The following is a 16187-nucleotide window of genomic DNA, read 5'->3' as shown; positions in this document are numbered from 1 at the left end:
AGTGTAATTAGTTCCCCACCAGTGATTGAAAATGCTGATTTCAGTATAATTTCTCGAAAAAAGTTTCTTAAATTTGTCTACAAATTAGTCAAAATTTCCTAATTTAAGCTCATTATCAATTTGTAAATTTTTAAAGGACTTTTTGGTCCAGAAACTGACTTTAAGTATTAAACAAAATGCGGAAAAATATAATAACTATTTTATCATTATAAGCTAAATTTTGACATCTATTTAAAAAAAGTATAGTCATTACAGATAGAAAAATATTCTTTTTAATTTTCGAAGAAACCCGGGCAACGCCGGGTACACGCAGCTAGTTTAAAATATTTTTGTGAAAATTTGTAACAATTAGCAACAATTTTTAGTTATTGAACAGACCGTTCATTTTTGTTTTGAGAAGTTATTTCGTGAAGAGTTATTTCATGACGCCAGCAGTTGGCTGCAGCCGTCAGATCTGTTCCATTAATATGTATTTTAAATATATTTTTATTATTAGTATTATTTTTATAAGAGCAAAAATAAAACCTTAAAAATTGACATTTATATCAAAAATTATTGCAAAAAAAAATATACATTTAAATATATTAAATATTTACTAAAACATATGCATACAAAATTAATACGCCACTTCAGGAATTTTACACAAAATTATACATATTATTTTTACAAAAGCTACTTTGACCACCCATACATATATATATAGCTTTAAAGGAACTTTACTACACTTAAAACGAATTAAAAAATGCTATTAAAACAAAAAAAATAGTTTTTCTTATTCCGAATTGTTAATTTATTGTTTTTCACTGATTGTGTTTTAGTTAAAACGATATAATTAACAAAATAACCGATTACTAAAAACACAAAATTAAGACTAAGCTGCACTTAAATAAAGACTTAGATCATCTTTATCCTAAAAACCGCCCATAAAATGCTAAAACGTCGATTGCGAATTGAACATACGAGTACATACATATGTACGTATGTATGTGTGTTTTATGATGTATGTATGTATGTATGTACATATACAATGTCGGATACAGTGTATCCGATACACAACTAGATTGACTAGTTAAAAATCAAATAAATTAGGGTATTATTATTGCAGCTTATGTTTTATTAATAACTAAATTAGGAGTTTTATAAATAATTAAGTTATTGGCTAGTTGATATAAGTGTATGTATAAGAAAATTTGTTTTAAAAATTTGAATTTATTTACTTAATAATAAAATTTGAAAAAAGCCTAGTGTGTTCGTTGAATGTTTATTTGATTTTCTTAATTTTTAAATTAAGTATCTTGTATCAGTATCGATAATTAATCACTTTAACGGCCCTCAAGCATTTAGTATCACAAATTTTTAGTAATCTTGATAATTTCGAATAAAGCATTGTCCAACGATATACATATGTAAGTAAGCACACATTTTAATCTCTTAAATATTAGTTTATAAATCTAGATTAGGCACTCGTTTACCAGTTTTTGAGTATTTTTTCTACTTGCTATGTGCCTGCATTTCTTCTTTATGACGTGCTACCAATTTCATTTTATTTTTTTCCACTATCTTTTTTATTTTGAAAGTGCAACGATTCTTTTTCCACATTTAGCTTATAGTAACTGTCGCTTTTGTTAAAGTCCCGAGCCCCAGACCCACACACGACCATTGACGGTAGGGCTTTAAGAAACCCGTGAACACCTGAAGGTATCGGAGGTGTCGAGGGCACTGATGTGCCACATCTATTGTATAGATACGGCATACTTCCTGTGAGACTTGTATTAATCGCTAGCACTGCCTCCAAGTCTGCCTCTTGAGCTTGAGTTAGAAATTCAACAAAAAGATCGGAAGGAATCATACCGATATGATCGAAAGCATCCACATATGCCTCGGTATCGCGATTATACTGTTCAAGAAAATCCCCGAGCAATTTTGCCACCATTGCTGAACGAGCCTTACTCACAACTCGAATGTTTTGTGGATTTCGAAAGAACATTGGAGCTTTAACAGATCCCCCTATACGATTGAGAAACTTTAAGATAATTTTTTCATGACAATCTTTGGGATCTTGCGTTAAACGTCGTAAAATCGCTTCTAAATAAAGTCCAAAAGTTTGTCGAGCTTGCAGCTGCGTTAGTTCGGATCCATTATCAATCAATTTGAGAATTTGTTTTCGGAGGCGCTGTCCTTCTTCTTCGCACTTGGGTTCAACGCGTTTGGGCTGAAATAATATAGGTGTAACATTTTCTAATGCCCTTTCATACTGACTTATACGCTCTTCAAATGAATTCTCTTCCTTGCATTCATCGTTTTTATATTGTTTTGTATATAAGTGGTGAAACAACATTTGATTGTAGTTATGTTGTAATAACATCGTGTGAAAATTTTGTCCTTGCAAAATGGGTGTGGACATCGGAATACCTGTCGTTGCATCCAAGAAGTTTCCAAAGCGTATCATGCTGTCGTGAGTGGGAAAAATTCGAACAAAGCCTCCTCGACGAGCATTCTGCAATCTTGCATTGCGGACAATACGCTGCTCTTCGAGTGTTAATTGTTTACCTGCTGTAGTTCCACCAACGGACGCAATAGTACGTTTCGAAGTTCCACTACATGCTGCAGGTTCGGCTGAACTTGTACGTCTAAAAGAGGTTACATTACGGAACCTAGACCATTTGCTGTCATAGTGGGCACGCATTGCAGGACTAAAAGCGGGAATCCCAACACAGGTTAACAAATCAGTAATTAGACTGGATTTTACTTTAGCATCAAGAGGACTATCTACACCCATTGACGGCGATAAATTAACTTCAAGAAGCCAAGGTTTCAAGGTGTTATCAATTAAAATATCAAATCCATACAATTCAAAACAGTTATTTCCGTTAGGAACAAACATTCGACATGCTGATATGATAGATTGGGCACACGAAAAAATGGATTTAATAATAAGGTCTTCAATGTTTGCCATTAACAAATTGGTGTCGCAGCCTTGAGACTTAAGATGCCGCAGAAGTGCTGATAATGTCCATTTGTGACCAACGTCCTCTTCATGAGCATCTCTTGATTTAATATAGTCCGTATGATATTTATTAATACTGTAATTGCACAAATGCATACACGGATTCCACAAATTATCAGCATTGAGATCATATTTTACCGTAGCCAGACGCACTAAACCTTCCTCGTACAGATATATTATCAAAGGATCAAATGATGTAACCAAGACATAGACGCGCAAATCGCACTTATGACCGTCTATACACAACGGATCTGCAACATATTTGGAAACCAACACCTGTTCGTCTTGCGGTATCTGATCAGGCTGAAAATAATAAAAGGAATTTCATGTTATTTCAAGTTTTATATAACACATTTTTATACCCACCATCAAAAAAGATGGGGGGTATATTGTTTTTGTCATTCCGTTTGTATCACATTGAAATATTCGTCTAAGACCCTTTAAAGTATATATATTTTGGGTCCTTATTAGATTCTAAGACGATCTAGCCATGTCCGTCCATCTGACCGACGATAGAGTCCAAATGGAAGCATAGATACATTTAGGTAATGCAGGTTGTTTGGTATTTAAAATGGGAATATTGGTCCACGATTTCGCCTAGCCCCCATATAAGGCCCCCTTCAGAAAATGACTTTATCGCTCATAATTGGCTAAAAGAAGCATATATAGCGGGGAAATTCGGCCCATAATTGACCCTACCCCACATATATAGTCCCCTTCAGAAAATGACTTTAACGCTCATAACTGTCTAAAAGAAACATCTATAGCGGTGAAATTCTACAGGAACATATATGTATTATTAAATCTCTTCGTAAAATTTTATGAGGATCGGTCCACAATTGACCCTACTCTTCATATAAGGTTCCCTTCAGAAAATTACTTTAATGCTGATATCTGACCTAAAGAGGCATATGGGAAATTCTTTTTTTTAGATTTTAAGAAATCAATTTTATGCATTAAATATTTTTTTCGTTTAATATCTTGAAAATGAAGTGATGACGAATTTTTATTTACAAGACTTGAATAGTATTATTTCCATGTCAATAGTATTTCCATGTTGGAGAAATAAACACTTAAACTTTAAATTTCTCAAAAAACTGATTCAAACAAACTAGTTTTTTTACAACTTCTGAATATTATGAGGGCGGTTTACAAATGAGAAAATCAATTCTACTAATTCTACCATATTTAATTGTTGTCCCAATTATAAGAAAAGAATTACGTGGTCGCAAAGTTTTGAAACCAAATTTATACAATTTTACAAAATTTGCAGTTTTTTTGGATAGAAATGAGAAAAAGTAGACAATGTAAAACGTTAAATATTGGGAAAATAAATGTGAAAGCACACCCTTTCGCTAATTAAAATTAATAAAATTATATTCTTTTAGATTGCTATTAATAAGGCATATAGCAAAATCTATAATCCGAAAAAATATAACCATTTTGAATTTAATGCAATTTAAAAAAAATGCTTTCGAATATATCCATAAATAAATTAAAAGCTCAAAGGTTGAAAATACTCTTTAAAGGCGTATTTATCCACGAATATTTAAAATATTTGGGTTAAATTATTTTGTATTTTGCGTCCTTCGTTGTGTGTTGTACCCATGCTTATATTTTTGATATTCAGGTAGAAACGTAATTTTGGGAATTTTTTAAACTTCTAACTTTAAACCGCTATAACATTGGAGGCCTTTGCTAAAAATTCACGAGAATATAATTGTACTTCTAATATGTTAGACAATGTCCACATAAAATATCGTGGATGTGCTATTAAAAAAATTACATAATTTAATCTAAATTAAAAAGAGAATTTCCCATATATAGCAATGAAATTCGACATAAAAAAGTTTTATACGAGCTAAAATCATGTTCTTAAATTTTATGAGGATGGGTCCATAATTGGTCCTACTCTTCATATAACCACTCTTACAAAAAAAAAACGGTTTATGGTTATAAAAATTAGACTAAACAAATTTATATTTTTAATTCGGAAGAGCACGGTCCATACTTAAGCCCTTATTAAAGGCCATCTTCCAAATATTACCCTGGTGTTCATATTAATATCGACATATGATGATAAAATTCAACATATTTAGATCTAACAAATGAGATAATTGCTTCGATAGTATCAAAGTTAATTAATAAGGATGATGAGTGGTTATTAGAGTTTGGGAACTCCCGGACTTTGCAATTTCCCGGGAAACGGGAATGAAAAAATTAATTTCCCGGGAATTTATATAAAACTTAATATTTAACTATAATGACAACATTTTGTAACAATAACAGACTATTTTTTTATAAATTTAGCGATATCTAATATATTCTCACTTTTGAGAACAAATCAAATCCATTTTTTTAATTTTGCCAACGAAAAATTTTAAACATATGTATTATTTAAATCAAGCCTGGCAACATAGAAATATTCTTCCACTGAACTCTTATGCTACTACTTTCCTATTATTTAGACAATGCAAAATGATCTGTTCTTGTCTTTGTTTGGATCCCTGTGCATGGAAACAGGCAGATGAGATCGCTAGAACGGGATCAGCTCTTGATATCTCCAACGCCGTTTCAGTAGCAACTCCGTTAGGTATTATAAAGAGCAGTATCCTCACATTCTTTCTTCAGAATGCTGAAGATAGATGGAAGACATTGTGGCCTTCTTTCAATGAGAAACGCACAAGACACATTATAACCTGAAATACGCGGTTGATAGCAGTAATAACAAGATACTGAGTGCTAAGCAGATATGCAAGTCGGCTTGGACTACCCTGCAATGAGTACTGTCGCAGTTGCAGTTGCAGGGAAAAGGAAGAAACTGTCTACGATCTTCTCTGTGAATGTCCTGCTCTAACATGTTACAAATACGATTACTTAAAATTTCCCGTTTTCCCGGGAATGATTAAAAAAAATTCCCGGGAAATCCCGACAAACTTTTCCCGAGAATTCCCGGACGGGATTTCCCGAACCCCAAACTCTAGTGGTTATATAAGATTCGGCATGGTCGAATATAACACTCTTACTTGTTTGTTTTTGTATTTGAATAGTTTATGAAAAAATAATTGTGACAAATTTAAGAAAATTTAATTAAAAAATAAAAATTCAATGGGAAATAACAAAAAAGTATGAGTATGTACTATATTTTGAAATGCAAGAGAAATTGAAAATTTTTTAAATCTCAGTTTTCATTTGAATGTATTGGTAGGATTTTTGTATAAGTATTGGAGCTCAACCCAGCAGTTGGACGGGACAGTCCCGAACTAACCACTTAACATACCACTTATGCTGGCCCCTAGCCACTAGACTACCCAGGTGATACTTTTATTTTTTTGTTTTTCCCTTACAATTCACATTTAGAGTCGGAAAAAAAGCCAACCAATTGTAGGCATGAATAAAAACAGAAATGTATTATTTGTTCAATTAACAATTAAGTTGTATATTGAACCTACTAAAGTGTAATAACAGTGATTGTAAGCAGATCTTTGCAGCAAGTCATAAGTTTATGTTCTCAATGAAAAAATTATGAAAATTGTCGAAGGAGTTGTATAGAGCTTTTGCATAGAAAATACCAAAAACATTGTTATGACTATTGTAGCAACTGCTGACATACTACTCATACAACGCTACAACATCGATTGTGAATTGAACAATTGTTTCATTAAAACGTAAATGATTTGTAATATATTCTCATTGAGTTTATAAAAATAATTTTTTTTCTTTTTATACCCTCCACCACCATCAGTGGTGATAGAGGGTATATATAAGTTTGTCATTCCGTGTTTAACACTAAGAAATATTCAACTAAGACCCAACAAAGTATATATATTCTGGGTCCTTATGAAATTCTGAGTCGACTTAGCTATGTCCGTCTGTCTGTCCGTCCGTCTGTCTGTGTAAAACACGCTCACGTTAAAACGAAGCAATATAATTTAACCAAATTCACCCAAAGTATTCATTATTATCCGGTACAGTTTGGTATTGAAAATGAGCAAAATCGGTACACATCGGGAAAAGTTATGAATCAAAATTTAAAACAACTCCGAAAAAATAAGAATTTTTTTACACATTCTGATGCAATTTTCTCGAAAACTATGCAAGATAATTTCATGAAAGTCAACATACATTCGTTTCTACACAAGATCTTGATTCCTGCTGAAAATTGCCAGAATCGGTCTATAATTTCATATACCTCCCATACAAAAGTACATATTCCCCGAAAATGAGTTTTTTGTTAATAACTTCCGTCAGAATGTTGATATCTTCACAAAATTTTACAAATTAAAATCTTATGTCAATGGAATTCATTGAAAGAAAAAAATTTCTGGATCGGTTCATAATTGGACATAGCTCCCATACAAGGTCCCTTCCCGAAAATCACTTAAACGCGCATAACTCATTACTAAATTAAGATATCCATATAAAATTTGGAATAAGTATTGCTCATATGCACAGAAATATTACTGTGAAAGTTTTTTCCAATCGGTCCATAATTGGTCATATCTCCCATACAAGGTCCCCTCCCGAAAATAACTTAAACGCACAAACTCATTACTTAATTAAGATATCCATATAAAATTTGGTACAAGTATTTCTCTCACATACAGAAATATTACTATAAAATTTTTTTCGATCGGTCCATAATTGGTCATAGCTCCCATACAAGGACCCTTCCCGAAAATCACTTAAACGGGCATAACTCATTACTAAATTAAGATATCCATATAAAATTTGGTACAAGTATTGCTCTCACATATAGAAATATTACTATAAAATTTTTTTCCGATCGGTCCGTAATTGGTCATAGCTCCCGTACAAGGTCCCCTTCCGAAAATCACTTAAACGCACATAACTCATTACTAAATTAAGATATCCATATAAAGTTTGGTACAAGTATTGCTCATATTTTTTTTTTTGGATCGGTCCATCCTTGGTCATAGCTCCCATACAAGGTTCCCTCCCGAAAATCACTTAAACGCACATAACTCATTACAAAATATTGATATCCATACATTTAGCACAAATATTGATCTTATATACATAAATTACACTATAAAATTGTTTTACGATCGGTCCATATTTGGCCATAGCTCTCATACTAGGTCCCCTCCCGAAAATCACTTAAACGCACATAACTCATTACAAAATATTGATATCCATACATTTAGAACAAATATTGCTCTTATATACATAAATTACACTATAAAATTGTTTTACGATCGGTCCATATTTGGTCATAGCTCTCATACTAGGTCCCCTCCAGAAAATCACTTAATGATATAGATACAGAATTTTGAAATTTTGTCTTTATATACATAATTGGTCATAGCTCTCATACAAGGTCCTTTTAGGAAAATCTCTTCAACGCCCATTACTCATTACCAAATAAAGCTATTGATACAAAATTTGCCACAACTATTTGTTTTGTATACAAAAATTCTATTTCAAGATTTTTTCACGATCGGTCCATAACATGGGTGCGGTCGGTCGTATGCAAGGTTCCCTTCAGAAAATCACTTGAACACACATTACTTATTACTAAATTACGATATAGATACAACATTTGACTGAAATATAGCTTTTATGTACAGAAATTTTGCTTAAAGAATTTTTTTACGATCGGTCTATAATTGGTCATATCTCCCATACTAGGTCCTGCCCCTAAAAGCACTTTAACCGTATTTAACTAGTTGCATTATCAATTTGTGTAGAACAAAATTGTATATATGTATTTTAAAAATTCTTAAATCTTTCACACACATGCATACATGCACATTATTAAATATCGTTAAAGCATATCTTATGGCGCTATTAAAATATAAAAAAAAATTTAATGTTCAATAAATTTTGGAATTGTAACAGATTTAAGCTGTTTAAATCTTGGGGTTTTTCTATTTAAGACATGAGAAAACTTATTTCTACAAATATTTGATCAATTAAAAAAGTATTAATATACAAGTAGCTGGTGGAGGGTATTTAAGATTCGGCTCAGCCGAATATAGCACTATAACTTGTTATAAACTCATTTTTAGTTTTTCTACAAAGTTGGGAAATGTTTCTTGATGAGCTGGCTGAAGTAACCGGCGAAATGCGCATAGGAACTAGCTTATCCCCAATAACACATTTCATTTTATTCAAAATTTAACTTTAATTAAATTAAATGCTTGGGAATATTTAGCACATTAAAAACTAAATAAACTTAGAATTCCCATTAATTAAATTTTGAAATTTTTTTAGAGTTAGACTTTGACGTACCGGTTATTTAACTCTACTGCAATACCTGTCCATTGGACTAGCTACTTGGGGACACTTTCATCTCTCCTAGGACACGTTAATAGCTAATAAAGTAACAAGTAAAAAAAGCTCGTAATGTGACCGACTCCCAAGAACTCATTTGTACATTACCATCCATTGACTACTTTTGACTAGCTCTTTATAGTCTCATTGTAGGCTATAGAGTGACGATTGACTTCCTCGAAATACAAGCCCATGTTAAAATGTCGGATTGCTAGGGACCACCATAAGTGGTAGTTTAAGTGGTTAGTTCGGGACTGTCCTGCCGAACTGCTGGGTACTTTAATTTTTAGATTTGATTCTAACACACAAAAATTAATTGTGAAAAAAATGAGAGAGTGTTGTATTCGACTATGGCGAATCTTAAATACCCTATACCCTAGAAGCTTTTTTTTATATTTGTGAAAGTTAAAATTTTCGTCCGTAAGGCGGGTGCTATCATTTAATAATTTCTTTTATATGGAACTTATTTTAATCAGGTCGATATCAAATGTATAGACATTTTATGGGAGATATGAGCAAATATGGGGTGATGGATCCAAAAAATGATTTGTATGTACATGATACAGATATGCGTTGGTAATATGATTTCTGTTCATATTATTTAGATACACATCTGCAAAATTTTGTGGTGATACCTATTTTTTGAAGAAGTTTTTTACCATTTCCGGGAATATTTACCTTTGTATGCTGGCTGTTGTAAATTTTAGATAGATTATGATTTTGAACAGACAGACTGACCTAGTTAAATAGACTCAGAATTTCATAAGGACCCGGAATATATACATATACTTTGTTGGGTCTCAGATTAATATTTCTCGATGACAAACTACCCTCTATCACCACTGATGGTGGTGGTGGGTATAAACTTATTTCTTTCTTTTGTTAAGATTAATAATATTTCGGGTTGTTTAATGCGGTAAAAGTGTGTGAAAAATATAAAATTTTATATGATTGTGAAACAATTTTCTGATAACATCTCACAAGTGAAAAGAGGGAAATGTTATTTTTAAAAAACAATATTTCTTTTCATTCTTTGGTAACAACTTTAAGTTATTGAACAGAGCTTAAAAATTAAGAGTTTTTAACATAATACATCCAGATAGAATCATTAGGGAATGTTGTCAATTTTCTGCCTTGTTAAGTCAAATAAAAAATATAAGCGGTTTTGACTCTTAGTTGTATATTTAATACCATATTACATTTGCTTTAACTTTTTATAGAAAGCGTGAGCACCTTTTTGTTGTTTATTATAAACTAGTCAAAACAGCTGATTTTTGTTATTACGCAAAAATTCAATTCAATGTGAAGTTTTAAAATTAATCACAAAATTGAAATATCTGAGTTTTAACAACATTCTTTATTGTTGTGTGTAGTTGTTGCTGAGGTTGACAGCCCTTGGCCAATAATTTCTGGCCGTCGAGAAATGAAAATTTTTAATGTTACCACTTGCTTGAGATACTCATGCCGTAAAATCTAATTGCCGGGAGAAATCTTATTTATCGATACCCTATATTCAAAAAGTGCGAATTGCATTTTTGATGGCAAATATTTTCCCATCTCATTCCCCACTCTGGTTAAAATTTTAAACCAAAAAAGTTAGTTTTGCGCTTTTTATATCATTATACCCTCCACCACCATCAGTGGGTATATATAAGTATATATATACTGGGTCCTTATCAAATTCTGTGCCGATTTAGCTATGTCCGTCTGTCTGTCTGTATAAAACACGCTCACGTTAAAACTAAGCAAAGGAAATCAACCAAGTTTTTGCGAAAATATTCATTATTGGCCTGAGCAGTTTGGTACTGAAAATCAGTAAGACTACCTCGAAAAAAATAAATTATTTTTTTCCTAATTCTCGAGTAGTTTTGTTTATTATTCAATGAATTCTGTCACACGTTATTTACTTTGCCCAGGGATCAATTATGTTCAAACTGAAAACAATCGGTCCAAGATTTCCCATAGCCCCCATACAAAGGTCCATATTCTCGAAAATGAGTTTATCTTTAATAACTTCGTCAAAAATATCGGTATCACCGCGAAATTTTGCACATATGTATATAATATGAACAGAAATCATATTACCAACGTAAATCTGTATCGGTAAGAAATAAAGATATTGGAATAATATTCGACATAAATATGTTTTGTGTATACATATATCTCTCTGCAAAATATTTTTCGGATTGGTCCATAATAGGGCATAGCTCCCATATAAGGTCCACTTCCGAAAATCACTTAAATTTACATAACTAATTAAGAAATAAAGATATTGGAATAATATTCGTCATAAATATGTTCTCTGTATACATATATCACTCTGGAAAATATTTTTCGGATCGGTCTATAATTGGACATAGCTCCCATATAAAGCCACGTAAATTCACATATTTCATTACTAAATGAAGATATCGGTATACAATTCATCATGAATGTATTTAAAACAAGGACCGGAAAAAGTTTTTTTTTGTTTGTAATAAAATTTTTTATCAACAAGGTTTTAAAAATAAAATTTGAATGTAGAATAAAAAAAAAATAAAAAATATAAATTCAAAATAAATATCCATTTTTTCCTATTTAAAATATATTTAATTGTATATAACAATTATACTGAACGCAAAATGGGTCGTCTCAAATTATACAATATGGAATCATATGTGGAGTTATATAATAGTGGCATGGGAAAATGTTTGTTATGCTCTAAAATATTGAAAGCTCGTATGGGTAATATAAAACGGCATTATAACAATATACATAAACAAGCCATTTTACCTGAAGAAGATAATTCGTCACCTACAGCAAAAAAAAGAAAAATCCAAAGTGTTAAGTTAAGAATGGACAAGGAAAGGAATGGACAGAAATGAATATGCCCTTTAGCAATTTTATAACGAGATATTTAAAAATTTGTTGCAACCGTGGACAGATACCTTTGGTATCAAATTTAACTCAAAATCAATTGGAGTATGCATAAATAAAATGGCAAATTTGGTACACCTAGAAACAGACCTGGGATAAATGCATTAAATGTGTTAATGCATTAACAATTTTTTCTACATTAAAAAAAATTAATGTTAATGCAAGTTTATTGCATTAACATTAACATGGGTACATTTAATGCATTAAATTTGCATTAACATTAAATATTTTTAAATTTAATTTTACATTAACATTAAATATTTGTGAAATTAATGCATTAATTTTGCATTAACATTAAATATTTTTGAATTTAATGCATTAATTTTTCATTAACATTAAATAATAAATAATAAAATTAATGCATTAATTTTCCATTAACATTAATGTATAAAATAATTTATAAAAATAAGAATACAGCGCTAAAGACCTCGGTCTAACTAAATTCAAGTAAAATTGAATGTGTTAAAGTCCTTTCTAATAAGTCTTATACTCGATAATACATATTAGAAGAATAGTATCACTTCCCAGATATTCCTTTTTTAGTTTATTTTGTTAAAGTCCTTTCGAATAAGTCCTATACACGATAATACTTATTAGAAGAATAGTATCACTTCCCAGATATTCCTTTTTTAGTTTATTTTGTCTGTGGAATCTTATATAAATATCATATTTAAAACACACAAGTTTGAATGGAATATAGGAGTTATTAGAAAAAACATTAACCTATTTAATTTTAGTTGTACTTAGTTAGATCGAGGTCTTTTGTGCTGTGTTTTTATTTATGTTTATCAATTTTTATATATATTAATGTTAATGGAATATTAATGCATTAATTTTATTGCTTATTTAATGTTAATGTAAAATTAATGCACTAAATTCAGATATATTTAATGTTAATGCAAAATTAATGCATTAATTTCAAAAATATTTAATGTTAATGTAAAATTAATGCATTAAATTCAAAAATATTTAATGTTAATGGAAATTTAATGCATTAAATTTTACAAATTTAATGTTAATGCAATATTTTTTACATTAAATTAATTTTTTTTTAATTTAATGTTAATGCAAAATTAATGGAAATCGCGCAGGTCTGCCTAGAAATATGCGCTGCTCTAACTAAGAAATACATTTGTTTGAAACTGAACATAGCTAGTAGAATGGAGATGAGCATAATGGGCGTTAATATTCAATTCATTAACCAAAATTAGGAATGGTCGAAATAAAAGAACGACATCACGCACAGTTTTTAAAACAGCTAGTTTTAGACATTCTGAAAAAATACGGCTTAAATATAAGCCAGGTCTACTCTGTTACCACTGATAATGGAGCCAACGTTATTAAAACATCAAAGCTATTACAAGAATATTTGGAATATGATATTGAAAACGAAGATAATTTTAGTGACGAGGTATTCGACAATGTGAAAACAAGTATTTCGGAGACATAGTCGGTTGTACATTATGCAGCACATACATTGCAATTGGCATATTGGGATGTTTTAAAGCAATTAAAAGACAACATAAACAGTTGTCGGGAAAAAGTTAAACTTATTAGACAACTTTACAGTAGAGGTCGACTGGAATTTTGCTATGACATTTAAAGAAAGTTTCAAGCCAATTGCCGATGCGACTACCTTGTTGCAATATAAGGAACTCGTAAGGAACTCAAGGGTTCCAACTACATTAGTGAGGATCAAAAGAAGACTGCTATTGTAAGTATTTTAATGATTTTTTTTAATAAGGAATAAAAAGTAGATAATTAAGCAAAGCACAACAAATTCAACCAATTTTTATTAAAACTCTCCACTTAGTTTTAATAAAAATTGGTTCAATCAAATCAAAAAAAATTCTTGAAGAAGGCAGTTTTGAAGCAAATGTGTCGTTACCAAATGAAAATATAGAGGATCGTTATAGAAAATTAGAAATAAAAACTGCTCTGAGTTTCTCAAGGCGAAATAATTGCAGTTCCATCCAAGAAAATTTGCAATATGAAGAAAAGCTGCCTTTTAATACTATTATTTTGACATTTTGGAAATCAAAGAGTTTTAAAAACAATGTAATATCCAAAACAGCAGAAGTAGCTTTGGCTGTACCAGCAACGCAAGTTTCGGTAAAAAGGGCATTCAGTGCATTACCCATTATAGGTAATGACGAAAAACCGTCGAAACTTGACTGCAGAACATTTAGAAAATATTTTACTATTGAAGCTCAATCGTACTTTATTTTGCCTTCTTGTTTGCTAAAATGAATATACGAATTAATTGTTAATGTTGAGTTTTTAAAGTATTCACTGTATATACATATACAGTGGCGGCCATGAGGTTAGCACACTTGGTATCTGTTACCTATAACATCATATATTTCCTATAGTTCGTAACATTTTTAACAAATTCTTTTTTATGCACATTACATTTTGTTCCACTACTTTGTGCATATAGGTTATTTTCGTTCCAAAGTAAATCTACCTCCAAAAAAAATTGGACATTAATTTAGCACAAAATAAAAAAATCATTAAAAAATTAAAAATAAAACAAAACAACCGGCTAAATTTATCTAAATTCGCTTAAAATTTCATATTTTATAGAATATTTGCACATTTTGATAATATCATTCCTTCTTATGGACATATCATTTCATATGTTCTCTATTGGATTGGGATCGAGAAATTATACTGGGCACTGCAGACATGTCAATTCTGCTCGCTTCCAAGCAGCTACTCTCTGTACATTTAACATATTTTGGGACGTTGACGACCAAAAAATGCTGAACTGAACTTTTGACCCTTAGTTTTTTACTAAAGTATTTAAGAGAATATTTTGATAGTCTACTGATCTATTTGTGCATCCACCTTGCGTATAGAACCACCACTACGCCTGAAAAACGCCACGAATTCGTCATATTTCACCCATTGGAGTACAGCATAAGCAGTTTAATAGGTTCATATTAAACTTTAATTAGTATCCTCCAATCATGCAGATAAAGCCAAAGTGTTCTTGGGAAATCATATGTCACAATAGGGGAAATTTGATGATATTCATTGCATTTTCTTGGCTTGCTATTGGTCCTAGATTGAAGTTGGATGCACAAATGGACCAGTATGACTATCAAAATAGTCTCTTATATACATTAGTTCAAAAATCAGAGGGCAAAGGTGCAGTTAAGTGGCGTTTTTTGGTCGATAACGACCGTAAATATGCTAAAAGTGCAAATATGAGCTGCTTGGAAACGACCGGGATTGACATGTTTGCAGTGCCCAGTATAATTTCTCGATCCCAATCCAATAGAGAACATATGAAATGATATGGAGCAACAAATAAAAGCAGAAATCCCTAAGAATTTTGCCAATTTATGGTCTGAAAGTTGAAATTTATGTTATGAAATTTCTAGTGGGTTCTGGTGAAGATTATGTACAGGAGAAGGAATGATATTATCAAAAATGAAATTTTCAGCGAAATTAGATAAATTTAGCCGGTTGTTTTGTTTTATTTTTAATAATTTTTTCATTTTGTGCTAAATTAATGTCCAAATAGATTTACTTTGGAACGAAAATAACCTATATGCAACAAAGTAGAGGAACAAAATGTAATGTGTCGTGATCCTCGAAGGACATGTGTTACGCATAAAAAAGAATTTGTTAAAAATGTTACGAACTATAGGATATATTTGATGTTATAGGTAACATAAACTAAGTGTGCTAACCTCATGGCCACCACTGTACATTAGGGATATAACTATTGACATTCTTTACAAATATGCAAGTTGGCATATCATAGTCGAATAGAGTATTAAAAACTATGAGAAACTACATTATTATTTTTTTGCGGTTGGTTAAAAAGTTCACGCACCAAATGTCTGTCCATCTGTTTGTTATAATCAGTTTTTTGAAGGCTCCATATGTCTTCGGAATCCAAATCTTAGATAATTAACTTAAATATGCTTTTAAGTGTTTAGTTGTTTAAAACCCG

The 16187-nt window shown here is 31.1% G+C and overlaps 1 protein-coding gene across 4 annotated transcripts in view; it reads right to left on the bottom strand.

The window, feature by feature from the left end:
• Window positions 1–585: 585 nt before the first annotated feature.
• Window positions 586–16187, bottom strand: part of LOC119599870 (tubulin polyglutamylase TTLL5) — a 214203-nt gene continuing 198601 nt past the window's right edge. For 2 of the 4 annotated variants that reach the window (XM_037949787.1, XM_037949788.1), the window contains exon 6: window positions 586–3310. In XM_037949787.1, the coding sequence (XP_037805715.1) occupies window positions 1544–3310 (1767 nt within the window). In that variant the 3' untranslated portion in view covers window positions 586–1543. The remainder of the gene's footprint in view (window positions 3311–16187) is intronic. The other 2 variants (XM_037949789.1, XM_037949790.1) reach the window with 1 other exon arrangement.

This window comes from Lucilia sericata, unplaced genomic scaffold (assembly GCF_015586225.1).
Source record: "Lucilia sericata isolate MDLA Ls3-8-SP2 unplaced genomic scaffold, ASM1558622v1 Contig000094F_arrow, whole genome shotgun sequence".
NCBI classification, from domain to species: domain Eukaryota; kingdom Metazoa; phylum Arthropoda; class Insecta; order Diptera; family Calliphoridae; genus Lucilia; species Lucilia sericata.
The sequence above is the reverse complement of the archived record's forward strand: the minus strand, read 5'-3'. Positions and strand labels throughout refer to the sequence as shown.